The sequence below is a fragment of the Hoplias malabaricus genome, chromosome 6 (genome assembly GCF_029633855.1).
Source record: "Hoplias malabaricus isolate fHopMal1 chromosome 6, fHopMal1.hap1, whole genome shotgun sequence".
In the NCBI taxonomy this organism is placed as follows: Eukaryota; Metazoa; Chordata; class Actinopteri; order Characiformes; family Erythrinidae; genus Hoplias; species Hoplias malabaricus.
The window spans coordinates 20,767,017-20,785,565 of record NC_089805.1 but is presented as its reverse complement, the minus strand read 5'-3'; the positions used below and the strand labels follow the sequence as shown (position 1 = coordinate 20,785,565).

General features: G+C 36.6%; 1 protein-coding gene across 1 annotated transcript; it reads left to right on the top strand.

Moving 5' to 3' along the window:
• Positions 1–7,063: 7,063 nt before the first annotated feature.
• si:ch211-171h4.3 (serine/threonine-protein kinase SBK1) lies at positions 7,064–17,178 on the top strand. The gene is made up of 4 exons (XM_066673509.1): positions 7,064–7,153; positions 12,859–13,003; positions 14,686–14,888; positions 16,134–17,178. The coding sequence occupies exons 1-4, from the start codon at positions 7,136–7,138 to the stop codon at positions 16,806–16,808; spliced, it is 1,041 nt and encodes a 346-aa protein (XP_066529606.1). The 5' UTR covers positions 7,064–7,135; the 3' UTR covers positions 16,809–17,178.
• Positions 17,179–18,549: the final 1,371 nt, after the last annotated feature.

Here is an 18,549-nt window from a genome sequence, read left to right as displayed (position 1 = left end):
ACCGACATATCTTATTTTCCTATGTGAGATTGCTGGATCTAAAACAGCAAGAAACATCAAATGATTTCTGTATGCCTTAAAATTTTGATCAAGTGTCTCTCCACTAGACCATTGCATTTCCTATTTATAATGGTAATATTTTTCTATTTAAGTCTTAAGTTATATATTTAATATTTAAAAATATTTATTGAAGGACATTATGTTTACAAAATGAAGTATTTTTATACATATGGTGAATGAATATTATGCACTTTATGTAAACGTTTTTGTTTGTTTGTTTGTTTTTAATCTGTGTTAACAAATTTTACACTTGACCTTGGTTATATGCAGTAGTTCTTAAGGGGCCCATTGACAATTATTCATTTTTGATTCAAAGTTCAAAAGGTTCCTTTATTTGACCCCCAAGGGAGTATTTTTTTTTTTGGACAGAGGGCATGCTGCACTAAACAAACAAACACTTGGCCAGATATAAATCAATTCAATTCAGTTCAATTTTACTTATAGATACCTTTTTAAAAACTGGCCTCACAAACACCTTTACAGAATCCCTTGTTTAGTTGCAGAGGCCACAATGACAAGGAAAATATCCCTCAGAATATGTGATGGAAACTCTGAGAGTTAAAAACAATTAGCAGTGCTAGGTAAATTTAAAGCCTGATTTCATCAGTTAGCCTGAAGGCGAGACACTCTGATATATGCAGATGGCTCAGCAGAAAGTGAGCATAATTCCCTCAAATCATGAGGTGTTTTGTGGAGGGTAAGTGTGGTCTGTGGGCACTTTAACCTGGTCAAAACTTCTTGGAGGTCATGCAGGCAGGGGTCTTTCTCCATCAGCAGTTCTGATAGGATGGGTAGTTCTAGGCATTTTTATATTGGTTTTTGGGTGATTGGACAAAATAAGTTTGATTCAACTGCAAGTTGTAGCTCTGGCAGGCCCAATTAAAATAGCATAACGAAAACCAAAACAGCAGAAATGTAGCACAGACAGTAGGGCTTCCTATGATATAAGCTCCCCTCTCCTTCACATCTGACTGAGTGAGTAACAAGTTGATAGTAATCTCAGATTTTTTAAATGTTGCATGTCCTGCACATTTTATCTGATAAAAATGTAATTGTGAAACACTCGACTAAATGAATTGGTTTTAAAGTTAGACTTTCTGAGACTGTCTGAGTCATGAGCATGAAGTAGAAGTTTCACATTTTTACTTTTAATCACTAAAATGAGCCAAACTGAGGTAAAATATCTAAATAGCCAGGCACATTCCTAGCAAACTGTAGATTTTAGCTGGTTGTCCTCCAATTCAGACAGGTCATTTCTGTGCTTTTGGAGGTGGTTCCCTGCCTTATAACTTTAGCTACAATTACATATTTGCAATAAGGTATCAGACTTCCAGGCATCTTTTAATGTAGCAAACAGCCTGCACCTTAATATCCATACAGTCGTAGTGCACATTCCTCTAACATTTAACTGTAAGTACAATTAGGCATGGCCACAACAGATATAGTGATAATATTTATTTATTTATTTATATTTATTTCCCTTTAATAAAGAAAGTTTTTGTATTATTATCACTGAGCCAAATAATTAGTTAGGACTTTTGTTAATGTCAGTAATTTTATGCTTGGATGTTGCTGAAGATGAAAGTGGGGCAGCATGGTTGAGCAGCAGGTAGTGTCGCAGTCACTACCTGGACCTGGAGATTGTGGGTTCTGCTCCGGGTGACCATTTGGTGTGTTCTTCTCATGTCCGTGTGGGTTTCCTCCCATGGTCCAAAAACACACATTTGTAGGTGGATTGGCAACTCAAAAGTGTTCATAGGTGTGAGTGTGTGAGTGAATGTGTCACCCTGTGAAGGACTGGCGCCCCCTCCAGGGTGTGATCCCGCTTTGCGCCCAGTGATTCCGGGTAGGCTCTGGACCCACTGCGACCCTGAACTGGATAAGTGGTTACAGACAATGAAAGATGAAAGTGTACTTTTCATCCACCATTTTGATACTGAGAGAGAGAAATTTTGGACCATTGTATGATCTTTGTTAATGCTACCTACAGCATAGCTGAATATGTTAAATAATTTCAGGTTCTTCATTTTAAATGTACATACATATTATAGTTCCATATATGTGTTTCACTCATGAAACACATATGTAGGGACATGTAAGGGACATCTTAAAATGGTTTTCAACTATGAAACAAGATGAAACTGTATGGAAGCAGTTGTTGAGCAGCGGAGTACTGTACTCTTTTGTACTTTTTTATTTGATTAATTTTGTACATCATATAATTTATTAAATTGTGTCACTTCAAAAAATACAGTTCTGTTTTCTTTTATGACATGATAGTTCTAGTAGAATTCATAATTACAACTACTACTTCTACTAATAATAGTACATTTCTTTATATTAATGAATAAAAAGACATAGCCAACAGGTGCATTCTGTGAAGCACAAGGTAAGTCTTTGGCTCTAAGTCATTTTAAAATGACATCTCATAATATATCAGTTGATCAGTTAGCTGACCCGTTAGCTGTAGACAATTGACGCTTGATTAGTCAGTCAGATTAAACAGGACTCTCTACAGATAACATGTGGTTAAAATATTTGTGTGTTCAGATAAATATTAAAGAATTTGTTCACTTTGCTTAAAGGCTTTGTCAACTCTTTTTAATGATTCTAATCATAATCTTTATGTTTAATGATGCTCAGAAATAGCACAGAAAGAACAACCCAGGCTTTTCTTTTTATTATTTGAGAGACTTTTAATTTATTTTTTTCTGCAGTGTTCCTATACTGTTCCTATACTGAAGCTGAATTTTGTTGGACTAAGGTTGCTTACATGGATTCAGGTCTGCCACAAAACAAATCATTTATCAATAAACTTACCTCACTCACACACAGCTTTCCAGCGAATTCATCCTCTAAAGCCCTTTTAGGATTGGAATAGCTTCTCAGGGAGATGGTGTAATGATAAATTTTACAAATCTCCTCAGTAATAAAACCCATGCACCCAGACATAATTAAAACGCTAATGAATTTCTTTCAAGCCAGACAGCAAAAGCTCACTGGGGCAGAACACATGTTTTCAGTGCAATGTCAGTGGTGTACACTTTGTGTGTATATGTCATAGTCTATAGTTGCCTAGACCTCCCAGCCCTTGGGCATCCAAACCCGGGCTAACATTGAGTTTTTCCCAAGATTTTCACATTAGTGCTCTGCTATGATGCCATGGTGATACAACTGTCAATCATTCCTTGATTTGACTAACATTCACAGCACAGGTCAGAAAAAAGAGATTTTGTGGGCTTTTAAACACAATTAAACAGCTTAATACCCATTGAAAATAACCAGTGGTGGACATTAATGGAGTAAATATAATTTATTACTGTACTTAAGTACTTTTTGTGTATCTGTATTTTACTTAATTATTTCCATTTTAGGTGACATTTTACTTTAACTCCACAACATTTCAAAGTCAAATATATTATTGTTTACTCCACTACATTATGAAAAAGGGAAGGACATGGTCAGCTACTTTCATTACAGGCAATAGCAGTTGAGTTTCAAGGTGCTTTGTACTCATTAGGTTCAGGACATGTGATTTACCACAATAATCATCATCACCAAATACTTAGGAGATATTTTATACTGTTTAGCCTATATGTATTGAGGCATTATATGTATATAGCTGACAAATGATGAAATGTGCATCTCTGCTCACATGGGTATAGCAGGGAATATGCATTGGTGTTGTCTTCCACTTTGAAATGCAGAGTAAGTACATGTAGGGTGTAACAAAAAAATAAGTTCTCACAAACATATATCGCTTTTTCACCGCATGGGCCCTGCTCTAATCGACCCAACTCTACACAGCTCAGTTCGGCACACTTAAAGCTTGTTGCTTTTCCACTGGCAGGGTTCCCCCGCGAAATGGACCTGGTGACGTAGCAAAACCCCGTCACTAACAGGAATCACTGGTTTTTCAAAAACCACAACAGTGGAAAAGTTAGGAGCTCAACCTGTATTGTTTTTTTATTTTAGACTGAATACGGCTCCGCACTCAGTTCTCACAGATTAGTTTTATTTGTTGCACTTTTGGGTTTCACTGGAAGTTTTCATCAGCCACCAGCCCAAGGAGCATATAAACTTCTTCAAAATACCTCGAGGTAAAGTTACAAGCTGCCGCTGTGAGTCCAATAAAAAATACATGTGAAAGCTGCTGTAATTTAAGAGATATTACAAGCAGAGAGTTTGTGCTGGATTTGAATGAGCTCTGCATTTCATGGTGATTGTCATGGCTCTGGCCAATCAGTGCACTCTGCAGGGTTTACACATCAGCATTTAGTACCTACTCAGCATGGTTGGAACCCCAAGAGTGCTGGGACTGAAAACCTACCTGGTTCCAGGGACCAGGTACCAGATATGTCCAGTGGAAAAGCAAAAGAGCCGTGCGGAGTTGAGTAGAGTGTAAGTTATATGCACTGGAAAAGTGCCAATAGACAAATAATAAAGAACATTCAATTGAATACAACCTTCAAAATAGCATATATATATATAACCTTAAAAAGACTGCCAATATATTTTAAGCTCCACTTTTTAAAAGTTCCAAACATTTTTAAAATGAATTTTAAAATGACCATTTGTTTTAGAGTTCCAACTTAAATAAATGACCACTTCAAACTAAACCTTAAATCCTTAAAAAGACTGCCAATATATTTTGATGGCCGCCTTAAAAAATCCACATTAAATGAACTGTCTTTTTATTAAACTTCCATTTCAAATAAATAACCACATTTAAAAGACTGCTGTTAAACTTGGTCTAGCAGCTTAAAATGAATTCCACATTAAATTGACTGGTCCTATTATGTCTCCGTCCACCTTAAATTTCCTACTAAATGTGACATCATCAGCCGAACATTCCTCCAATTATTTCTATGCAACATTTTAAACAAAAATTAAATACAGACATGACTCTGTGCCTTCCTCCCTTCCTTCAGAATACTGTCTCAGTAGACAGCATTCCGATCACTTCAGACACAGCCCAAATGTAAACAAACAGCTGGCAGTGAAATAAACCCAGCTCGAGTCTCATTGGTTTTTCGGTCTTTAATGCCTGACATTAACGTGACATTTCACACCCAAGTGTTTGCATCCAACCCACACTACAGGATTCTAAGTGAAAAATATTGAACAAGATTCATATTTATGATTCACAGTCGGGGCAGCTCCAGCTGCACTGGGAGAAGATGTTTCGTCTGTGTTTAGTTTTGTCTTTGCTCCTTTGATAGTTCCTTCGTCTGATCTACTGTCCTAGACTGAGTGTTATTATTTAGGTTTATCTGAGTATCCTGAGTGTCCTTTTCTCAGTTTCTTGGCTTAGTCAGTGTCTTTTTGTCTTTACCAGTTCCTCTGTCTGCTTCTGTCTATTTATTTATCTATATTTTCTGGCCTTGTTATACTGATTTATTCCTTATCATGGTTTGATTCCTTTGTTATTTTCTATATTTTCTGGCCTTGTTATACTGATTTATTCCTTATCATGGTTTGATTCCTTTGTTATTTTCTTTTACAGTAAACTTGCATCACAGGTTAGGGACCTGTTATAAAAGGCCACAATAAATGTAGAAGTTTTATACATTGTCTGTAACTGCTCATCCAGTTCAGGGTTGCGGTGCATCCAGAGTCTACCCAGAATCACCTAACAATGTGCATTTTTGACTGAAGGAGAAACCAGAGGAAACCTGGCAGAAAGAGAAGGGGAGAGCATACTAGTCACCCGAGGCAGAGCTTGATGCCACAACCCCAGGACCCCTGTTTGCACCACCCACCCTAATGTGAATTTTTCATATACTGTTTGAACAAATGGGCAGTGGTTTTAAATACGATGTGTAAGAGATATCGCCCCTCAGCAGCTAACGATTTCTCTTGTTAGTACTAGCATTAGCTCATTTGATGTGGTAGATTCTGATCCTAAAACCATCTCCTTATGAGACATAAACACCTGCCAATTTACAAAATTACAAATTAATTTCCCCTTTTTTTAAATAAATGAAAACATCTATTTCCCCCCAATTGTTCTACTAATTGTATCCTGAGCTAAAAGTCATTTTTTAAAAGTCATTTTGTGTTTATGGAATTAACAATATTGATAAAGATGTATATCTCAAAACTTATACACAAAAAAGAATACACAAAGCACAGTAGCCATTTGGCAGTTGCTACAACTTCAAAGAAGTTTTACATGCATCTTTTGGCTATTACAGTGAAAAAAGCAAAACAATATTGCTCAGCTAACTCACTGTATGCAACAGTTGCAGTAGATAGGTATTAGCCCCTGTATTCCTGCATAATATTTCTAACCTTGAAATTCATTAATTCATTGTCTGAAACCAGTTATCCAATTCATGGTCGTGGTGGGTACGGAGCCTACCCGGAATCACTGGGCGCAAGGCAGGAACACACAATGGAGAGGGCACCAGTCCTTCACAGGGTGGCACACACACTCACACATTCACACCTACACTTTTGAGTCGCCAATCCACGTATCAACGTGTGTTTTTTGGACCATGGGAGAAAAACAGAGTACCCAGAGGAAACCCACGCAGACACAGGGAGAACACATCAAACTCCTCAAAGACAGTCACCTGGAGCAGGACTCAAACCCACAACCTCCAGGTCCCTGGAGCTGTGTGACTGCAACAATATCTGCTGTGCCACCGTGCTGCCAAACCTTAAAATTACAGCTAGAAATAATTATGATATACCATTGTCCTGTAATAGGGAGGAAAGTGCCTCTGTTGTTGCTATTCTGGACTCAGCACTACAGAAACTGCACTATGAAACTTTTGGAGGAGGGTAGGAAACCACCCCTATCTCTCCCACTCCACATTGATTTTAGTACCATGCTATGAATATGAATAACACTAGGGGGAGCTCCGGGAGCACAAAACCCAAATCTTACCTACAGACATTTTATAGAAATATATTTGCAGGCGTAGCAGCATTGGAATGAGACGCTGGTTCTTAAAATAAGTTTTCTAGATTATATGTGTTAGTAGTAACTCCAGAGGATCAATGTTCCTAACTAATGAAGTTTACATAAAGCGATAAAGCCACTACATCTACCTACATCACGACATTGATGTATTTGTCGCTGAATGTAAGTCATGTGCTTGGTTGTTTTATGACATAATGTGAACTCACTGCACAATTACGCTTTTGAGGTAACCTCATAACTCTCCCCCATTTCTCCAGAAATAAGCTTGTTTAACTGATTAAGATCACTGTGAATATTTCATAGCACTATCAGCGTTCAGTGACATTCACAGATGATTCCGTTAATAGCTGTGTGGCTCTTGGCAGCAGTGTTCCATGAACGTCAGCGGTAGACACTAAATGTGGCAGAAGTAATCATCCCGTAACAAATGGAGCACAGTAATCTACTGCTACTGGGGAGAAATTGATATGTCCCTCAGCAGTTTGAAACTGCTGGCATAGGTAAAGTTGTGGAGCTTTTGGAGGGATTTTGTTTGGTGAAGTCAACCAAACAGGCAGACATGTGATCACTTTAAAAGTTGTTTTTACGTATTTCTTTTCAGTCTGTCAGTCTCACAATCACAGTGAGATTTCAGTCTGTCAGATCACACAAGGGTGATTGTAGTGGAAAGCAATTGATGAGTAAGATCGTCTGAAACATTAAGAAGTGAGAAGAAGTGTAAACAGGAAGTGTTACACTCTTTCCAGAAAGAAAGAATGTAGTAGGAGTGTGTGTGTGGTGAGGGGTGGGGGGTGGCATATTGAACGAAGGAGGGCAAGTGTGAACCAGCTGAGTCAATTTTAGACACCCCACACTGCTGCTGACTTGTACAACCACCAGAACAAATCAACAGCAACAGACTCCACAACAAGACCTTGCTGTGCTCAGTGGGAGGAGGTGTGTGTGTGTAGGCATTACTTTGTGTAGCAATACAAATTTTATATACAATTAAAAACTTAAATAATTTAATTTTATCTCTGAGAAAAAACATTCTTATGTCCATTTTCCACTGTGATAGGGCAAATTGTATAAAATGATTAAAAAAAATATTATATATATAATATTTTTTTTAATATATATATACATATATATATATATATATACACAAACACACACACACACACATTTTTTTAAACAATTAAAGCAGATGCCGAAATTCTCAGATAAACTGAGTAGCCACCAAACTTCAGAATTCAAAATTTAAAAAAGTCTTTAACATTAGAAATATTTTAAAAGTATTAAATCCTGATGGCAATGGCACTAAACATTTTAAAATAAGTAGTATATTAGTTAATGATATATATTTTTTTCTGTTATTATTATTATTATTTAAATTACTTGAGCATAACCAAACCACTTGAAGCACTCTTGTTCTATATATGAATTGTATATGTATATGTTGTAAATGTTGCACAAAATGTCAAACTTTCCTTATAGTAATTAATCTACTTAAATGTGCATGCATTGTGAACACATACAACTCTGCATATTGAATTATGCTTCTGACTCTGGTGTGCAGTGCCCTCCATTTGATAGGGCTAATCAAAATATATGGATTCTCTCTCTTTCCTGGTTTATTTCCTACTTTACCAACTGATTTCACTTTCTTCATCTTGGCAAGTGCAACGCCTTGTCCTGTTACATAAGGTGAACCCCAGGGTTCAATCTTAGTTCATTGTCAGTTCATCATTTACATGTCAGACCATTCACCAAAAGTACTGCCACTCTGCCACTGTCTGCTGTTATATCCTGCATATGTGATCACAGATATGGGATGCGCACTAACTTTCTGAAACTCAAAGTCTACATTATCAAAATTCTCAGTTCTTACACTTAACCTTTACTAGCATGGATAAAAAAATCTTCTCAAATGGTTTGCAATCTGGGTATGCTTTTTGAATCTTTCCTTTTCTTTTGAAACTCATAGAGCCTTGTTTAAAACTTCTTTTTCCAAATCCATAAAATTGCTTGCTTGCTCCTTATGCACTTATATAAAGATGCTGAAATTCTGGTTCATGCATTCATCTGGTCTCGTTTAGACGACAAAAACTCCCTTTTTTAGTCTTCGTAACAAAGCAAATTTTTCCTCAGGATGTTCAAAACCCTGCTGCTAGAGTCCCCTCTTACTCTAAAATGTCAGCTAATATCACCCCGATTGTTATCAGGGATACTGGCTACCTGTCCCTCTCTACATTAGGTTTAAATTTCTACTGTTGAAGTAAAAATCTCTGCATGATCTGACCTCTATCTTTCTGAACCTCTCCGCCCTTACTGTCCTGCCAGGTCTCTTGAGAGTGCTCTTTTGTCTGTGCTTAAAAGAATAATAAGAAATATGTTTACCTTACAATTACAGCTTTTTAATTACACCTTAAAAGTCAATGTGATACTTCACTGACATGTAAGTCTAGTTACAACTAGTGGTAGATCATTCAGTGTTATGCCACCCAAACTATGTGATTAATTACCACCAAAATTCTTCTCTTCCTCTGTCCTAAGTGTCATTTTTTTCCTGTATATTATTATTATTATTATTATTAGTAGTAGTAGTACTAGTAGTATTGTTACATACATGAATATTATGTCATCAAATCCAATGTCAATGATTGGCCAGAGTTGCAGTGGAGCAAAAAATAAATAATAAATAATAAAATAAAATCTATAGGCACACTATGTGTTTTGTAAGGTCAGGTGCTGCTGATGGATGATACATTTTGGATCACAATCACAACTCCATCTTATCCCAAAACTACTGGATGAGTATATCAATCTGATATCATTCTGAGTGTATTCAATCTGATTGCTTCATATTTCAATGCTGGTGGATTGTATACCTCTCTAGCCCATGCTTGTCATATAGTGACTTTAGGCTCATGTGCAGTTGAGTGAGTCCCATTCTCCATATCTATGTTTTTTTCCTCCAATTATCTCCATTTTGTGCCAGTGATGACTTTACCATAAAGAGTGATTTTTCATTAATTAAAAAAATGTACCTACTAACACCCATAGTTTCCAATGAAGATTTGGATGAGCCTCAAAGTGTCCTCAAACATTTGGCTACATAGTGTGTTTATTTGACTGGGACTTAAAGGTGAGCATTTATACAACATCCAAAGTAGACCATTGAAATAATGTGTTACCAAATATAGTAAAATATGTGTGTGTGTGTGTGTGTGTGTGTGTGTGTGTGTGTGTGTGAGAGAGAGAGAGAGAGAGAGAGAGAGAGAGAAAGAGAGAGAGAGAGAGAGGCCATATAGGAGAGAGGGAAAGCAGAGAGAGGCAGGCACCATGTGTTGGTATAAAAACTGAAGCATGAGATCTCAGATGTATGAGATGTAACAGCAGGGTAATCATGCAGAGAGTGCCATGGAGCAAGCGTCTGCTCTGAGTAAAAGGACAGAGTAAGGGTCTCCCTGAGCCAAACGGCCTGATTTATAGCTGTCTAAAGCTCCTTTGACCCAGGCGCACTTTCACCACAGCTGTATGTGCAGAGTAAGACCATAACGGATCATCTCTTCAGACGTCACCTGTCAACAACATGACAGTAAGTCAAATACATGGTAATAATAAATATATTGTACTGCTTTTTTTGGTTTACCTTGTGTGTAGTCCCAGTAAAACATACTTTTTATGGAGAAAAAATTACAAGCAAATGTGTCATTTACAGACAACATTAATTAACTGTCCACTCTTGAGGATTCCTCAGTAACTATATTATATAGAGTTCTGCACAACATTCTGCACAGCATTCTGCACAGCATTCTGCACAAATAATTGTTTAAATATTATATATTGGTTGAATGTATCATATAAAAATAACATGATATATGTTGTGTTTTAAGTTAATTTTTTTTTCCAGAATGTTGAAATCAGTAAAATGTAAAATAAATATATTTTTTCTCTAACTAAGTAAGAAAATTGCTGCATTTAATTTGCTCACAGCAGAGAAAACGTGTAAGTACTTACACTTTGACAATTAGCAAAAAGTAATCTGACTAGGTTTGCTCAAACTTTTGAATATGACATTGTCAGCTTTGTTAATACCAGTTATGTTTCACCATCATAAAGTCACAACCATGTGCTACCTCACAACATATTTGGGCATGATTCATGTTGACATAACAGAATAAATTCACCTTCTTTCACAAGGGTATATTGCACAAGAAAAAATTACAATGCTCAGAAAATCAGAGCAATGCTGTGATACATGAATTTAGTCTCCTTTTAGTCACGTACTTGTCTGTCTTTGACTCTTTAGTGTCTACATAGCTGATGAGCAACAGGTGTACTAGAGATAAGTCCTTCATTTCATCTGGTTAAAGAAGTATAATGTATAAAGGAACCATGATATGGGAAAACCCAAGAGATATGACAAAAAAAAAAAAAAAATCACTGTCTACACCACATGCAACGAAAAAAGTTTTTTCAGGTGATAGTCTTTTATTTAATCTTAATATAATGAGACACTAACATATTTTTATGCTAGACACTTTTCTGAGCATTTTCTGTTGGTTAATTAAGTATTTTTCTTACATTATAACAGATATGACACCTATGTTTAAATGAAAAATAATATAAATCTTATCACTCTTCAGAACAAAGCCTCGTATCTCCAAAAATAATACAAGAAAAGGAAAATACATCCTTAATTTTCAGTGGAAGTCAATTAAACTAATTTTGTAGCATTCAAGTAATTTTGGAGCATTCCACTTAGTCTGGCCCCAATAAAATTTTAACACTGTGTGAAAAGCAGATGGCATTGTATATAGTCAGATACTATAAATGGAATGTTTTAATATAATTTAATATTTTTGTAATTTACAACTATATGTGTAAATCCAAATTTTACTGTTGGTTTTTAAAGTAATGTAGCCTATAGGGTAGTAAATCATAATCAATTGACTATATAAGTTTTATTTTATTATTATTAATTTACACAGTGGAAGAAACTAGGGCTGGACAATAATTCAGTATCAGTAGATATCACAATATAAACTGTTTCAGTAACATTGACATGGTTTTTAAACACATTTTATATATTTTAATATATATTAATTTCAGCATCTGCATATTCATCTTCACAAACCAAGAGGTTTATATTTGATGGTGATGTCATGTTTCTTGTTTTTCTTGGCAGTTTTCTGCGTTTTTTATATTATTCATGTCAATATTGGAATTATATCATATCGACTGAAATTAAGAAACATACTGGGATATATATTTTGCCCATATCGTCCAGCCCTTGTAGTAACTGACCATGACACACAGTTATACCAAACGGTATATAAGGCTGTAGCACGCAATGTCCCAAATATAGAATTTCAAGAGACATTTGAAGGGTGATGATGGGAAGGATTGGATGTCTAATCCCTAGAATTCATCCCCAAAAGACTTACACAACTACCAGCTTGCCTGCCTGCCTTGTCAACACTGGATAATATCTGTTTGTACCGTATGTGACAAACCCTGGGGATATGGGCTTTGCTGGATGGCTGCCTCTGCCAGATCACTACTCTGATTCTGGCTGTCACTGATCATACTTTGGAAACTGACAATACAGCTGTCCTTCTGGTTCTGTTAAGACCCTTGCATATGACATGACATAACTTCTGAAGAGTTAAATCAGGTGTGTAAGAGCAAGTAAACAGTCAACAGCATGAATGTTCTGCCGCTACAACAAAATTCTGGCTATAAACAAAGCGTTATGATCAAATACAATGTATGAACATAGTGTTAAAATAATGTGGAAGTGGCACTAGAACCAGGAGGCCTGCTTATTTCATCTAATTACAGAATAACTCACTAACGTTTCTCACTTCCCCTGATTACAGACTGCCCCCAGGATTTTGGACGAGCTGTGCCATCTAACGGCTCAGTCACTGACTTCACTGGACCCATCCGATCACTTCCAGGTCCTCAAACTCCTAGGAGAAGGGTCATATGGCAAGGTCATGCTAGCATTGCATAAGAAGAGAGGTGAGTGGTGCATGTGACCCCTCTCCCTCTATTTTGTGCCACCCTGCTTTGAGCTGACCAAGAATCTCTGACCTGTCTCATGATCACTGCTCTGACTGCTTTTAACATTGTTCAAACTGCTTGTCACTCATTGTACTTTGGAAGATGACAATACAATTGCCAGAGCAGTTATCATATGACAAGTCAGGGATGCTGGGTTAGTTCCCAGCTGTCCAAGCTGCAAAACATTTGAAACCAGACACTGCTTCTGAGACTGCTGCTAATACATCTTAAGAAATCTCACCACACTAATTGCTCACATCTGTTATGTTAGGTAAAAGGCATCTATGTGATCTAGCATTATACTTAGTGACGGGGAAAGAAACAGTGAGGCCAACTGTGCCTCTTAGACTCTTGGCCTTGGTTGATTGAGGCATCACATAGGATGGAATTCACAATGTTATAGTCAATGTTTAGATAGTTGCACCATTCTGAAGATTCCAAAATCTGATTTCAAAATTATTTTAACAATGTCTCCGAAATCAAGCAACATAATTGTAACTGTCTGATGTAATAACTTACTGTGACATAGCTTTAACAGTCATTATACACATCTGTTTTCTGTCTTCTATGTTGTGTACAATACTGAGTTGGTAGATTTTTCTGTAACCCTGTTTGAGGTTATCATCCAATACCTAGTTTTACTGCTTAATAATTAATTATTTTAAATAATGTGTGCTGTTGATTTCACAAATACATGCAATCAAGGAGAATCTGAACAAAACATTGTTCTTCTGTAACAATTTAAATTACAGCCCGCTATTTACTGTGTAAGTACAGAGTAAGTACCTGTTAAGTAAGCTGTAAGATAAAATAAGTACTGAGTATGTAAAGGGTATGATACTAGAAATATGTGGTTATTACTGGGTATCTTACAATTAATTTCATCATTTCCTCATTAGTCAGCTATGCACATATAATGCTTCAATGCATATAGGCTAAACAGTGTAAAATATCTCCTATGTATGTGATGAGTAAAAAGCACCATGAAACTCTGATAGTGCCTGTAATGAAAGTAGCTGACTATGTCCTTCTCTGTAGGTGTACTGTAAATAGTTTTAAAGGATCTATAATTACATTCCGATCCATAGTGAATTCAAGAGTAGTTGCATTCCTTTTTTTCCTTAATTCAGTTTTGTAATCTATAATTATGCTTATAAGTACAAAGGATTCGTAGGCACATAATTATGTGTGTTATATGTGTAGGAACGTAGTTATTTGAAAAATGATTGCAAGGTACCCAGTAATAACTAGATATTTCTGGTATCATGCCCTTTACTTTGTCAGTAGTTATTTTATCTTATGGTGTACTTATTCCGTACTTACCCAGTAATTAGCGGGATGTAATTTAAAGTGTTATCATTATTTATTTATTTATTTTTTTGTAGTTACTGTGATTATATACAATTTTATACAAGTACCACACTTACTGAGAAGGCATACGTTTAAATATATATAATTATCTTAGGTGCCTAAGACTTCTACCCAGTATTGTATATATACTAATCTATTCCTAATATTTCTAATATGCTTTCATATTTGATTTTTTTCTATGATTTTTTAAATAAATAAATTACATTTTATTTTTTAAATCCATTGACTCCATATTTTTCTGTTGATCTCACAACCTATGGAAAACTTAGGCACTCCAATGGCTTTGAAATACTTTCCTCGTGACTCCACCTCTCTCCTATCATTTCTGAGGGAATACAACCTCTCACTAGCCTACTGTACTCATCCTTCTCTCACCTCTGCTCTGGGAATCGTCTTCTCTACACCTACACACTATGTCTTTGCCCAGCAACCCAGTCTCTATGGAGACCTGTATGATGTCATTGTTCCTGAGGTGTGTTACATTTCCATCACCTTCCACTACAATGTTTTGAACATTTTCACTATAGCTTTGAGAAATATGCAGCTATTACATATGTGACATGACTAACTCCTGTATTGCTTTTCAGTATGTTTCTAAGCGACACACTTATGCTAATACACTGGTCACAGGTCCTAGGCTGGAACAGGGATATGAGGTCATGCTCTGACTCTGGAATCTCATATCCCCATATCCTGTATTCCAAGAAATGGGATGAAGATGTAGAATCTGCTAAACTAATTACATAGCATGGAAATATGGGTCCCTGGTTAGTCATTTGCTCATGATGCTTTCAAAATAGTGTGTGCTTAATGCACATTCAAAAATGAACGGCATGTACACTATATACCAAATGTTTATGGACACTTCCTAATATAACACTACTTCTGAAATGAAGGGTATCAATAGGTAAGTTTCCCCATTGCTGCAGTTGTTTCTACTTGTGTGTGAATGCTTTAGGCCAGATTTTGGAACACTGCAGTGAATGACTGCTGCCGGAATTCATGTACAGATGCTAGCCAAATAGTTCTGGATTAACTGTTAACACCCTTGCCATCACTCCAGTGAATGAGGTTGCACTGCTTTACAGTACAATACTGAGCAGTTTTATACCCTCTAGACAATTTTTGACACCGGGCAAGGAGCCCTTAAATCTTATTGATGATCAAAATTGAATAAGGACAGAGATGCTAGTCTCAGCCACAGACTTGCCACAGACCAGCCACGGCCCCTAGAGAGTCTGGCAATGCGAGACTACATATACTCATGAAGCCTTCTGTCCATAATCTGCATTTATTTTGTCCATGTTTGTACGCATTCTCAGAGAGCTTACAGATACAGCGGGAATGGAGCAATATCACTGGAAATTGTGGGGGCAGGGCAGCTGATAGTTCAAGCGAAAACATGACCACTAGTAAAATAAGCAAACATAATTCTCAGTTCAAATGTGTGCATTTAAAGGATTCTCAGCCCTATTTTACCTGCCCTCTATTGGATGTAGTGCTTTAACATCCATGCCAGTGTAGAACAATGATTACAACAATGATAATAAGAAAAAATATTTAGACAGTTTTAGAACAGCTACTTTTATTCTTTTAATCTAGTTCTACTTAAATTCACATAAACAATTTTTTTTAGCAAAGTAGCAATACTTTTACTTGAGCCTGCATTTAAGCTATTTCACCTGTATCTGAACTCTCTCTTTCTCTTGGCTTTTAGGTGGGCCTGAAGGAGAGCTGTGTCCAGAGGGTTGTCTCTCAGGTCAGTGGAGCTCTGTCTCACCTCCACTCTCTTGGCTTTGTCCACCGCGATGTTAAGCCAGAGAACATCTTCCTGTGTGACCGTGACTGTAGGTGGGTGAAACTGGGGGATTTTGGCATGGTGAAGGCTGTGGGTACCAGGGTTCCCTGTGTGTGGTACAGCTCACCCTACTGTACACCTGAGGCAGAAGTAGTGAGGCAGAAGGAGACAAGTGACTCAGGGTCCTCATATGTGGATACAAACGGCAACCAGAAACTAGTGGACAATGAAAACAGCTCAAAGAAACGTACATTAGTCTTGGTAGAGCCCAGCACAGACAGCTGGGCACTGGGAATTCTGATCTATGCCATGCTAATGGGAACACTACCATGGACTGAAAGTGTTCTGGACAATGTTGCATATAACAGGTATTTTAGGTGGAGTGAGCGGGAGAGGATGGCAAACGAAGACAGCAGGTCAGATGGCTTCAAGCATTATGACCATGCAGCCCCACAGTTCACAGCATTCACCCCACTGGCATGTTCCCTCTTTCAGGCATTGCTGCACCCAAAACCCAAACTGCGAGCCACACCAGGGGATGTACCAGCTTACCTGGGAGGAGCCTGGAAATTGACTGGTGAGATTAGTGGGTGAATGAGGCAATTTGTTAGAACAAGATCAAAATTGCTGTGACTGATGGCCACAGAAAGACATGTTCTTCAGAAACATGTTTTTGTTTTTTTGTTTACATCTGGAAAATAAATGTACACATCTCATAGATATTTAAATGGACATATCCATAGAACATGTCTATATTTTTACAAATGTAGGTTCATTCAGATTGGCCTTATTGGTACAGCATTCTGCCTTGGTGGGGAACTGAACCCCATTCTACTCCCAGTACTAACACAGATTTCCAACCGTGAAGCTTATAATATCTCCTTAGAAACTCATTGCTGAATACAGCTGTACATAACTGTACATAAGACACCTTGCTATAGCGAAGTGTCAGCTAGAAGAGTATAAAGCCCCCTAGCACTGCACTGTTGAGCAGGGGAATGATGGTCTCTGGAATTATATAGTTTCATTTTATACTTTCCTGCAGCATTTGTGATCAAGAACTAGTCATCCAACATGAATTCCTGACTTCACTAACGCTAAATGCAATCCATTCCTCACAGCAATATTCTAGTATTGCCTCTAGTGAAATCTATTATAGATCAAATAAGCTATTACATATAGAATAATCTTTATACATCTAGTAAAATGCTATTAATATTCCTAATTTCAGGCCAAAATATTATTATTATTATTACTATTATTATCTTATATTATCATATACGTGTTCATCTTCAAGACATTTTTATTTGATATTGCATCAGTCATTATATATATATAAATAAATATTCTTTGTCATGCTTTACTTTAGAGAATGTTTTTGGTTATCACTGAACCATTACAGACACCAAGCACAGTCCCTGCTGTATTTTTCCACTACCATTAAACTGTTTCTTTTTACATTGTTATCATTGTTATCATTAAAAATGGCTCAAAATTATCAGATATAAATAAATAAATCTCATGACACTAAGCTTTTTTTTTTTGTCCTCTCCTAAATTTATGCTGAATATTGATAGCCCTGTATAGATTACATGCAGATGCTGTTAAGGAACCCAGTTTCTTAAAAGTGATACAGAATTTGATTTCAGCTATCTTTTGACTTTGGTCAGATTTAGTGTTAAAAGATTTAACGTCTATTAACGTCAAATTACTTTTAAAGGCTTTAGCTAGATATGAGTTTAGTGACAAAATAAACGTGTTAACACTTTACCACAGGGCACTGTTCTTTAACAACTGACACAAACGTAGATAAACATTTATAAAAGCTTATTTCAAAAGGTGTCAACTTTTATAATGGGATGTGCAGCTGAAATAAAAATTATGTCAAGTGATAGATTACTGTGACATTAGGTGGTGTCAGGATATTCTCTGGTGTAAAATGGCAGCATGTTATGACAACTGACATTGTAGCGTTTTTTTGTATAACAGTGACAAGTGTTCACTGACCCTTATAAGTAAAATGAGTTACATTTTACTCTTTATTTAAATGAGAATTCATAAAAATATTATACAAAATAAAATGGAACTCATTGTATAGATACATAGATGTGTCATTAAAGTGTTGTGGCATTTGTGTAACCAGGAATGAACAAAGCATCTTTACATGTATTATAATGTTAGTATACCTGTAAGAGCTGCATCCAGGAGTGAGGTCACAGTGAAGCAGGAAATGAGGAAAGCCAGGCATGAGGCTGGAAGAACTGTTTTACATCAAAATAACTGGAGTATTTGTGTAGATCTCGATGGCTAAATATTTAAACTCTGGGTAATTTCT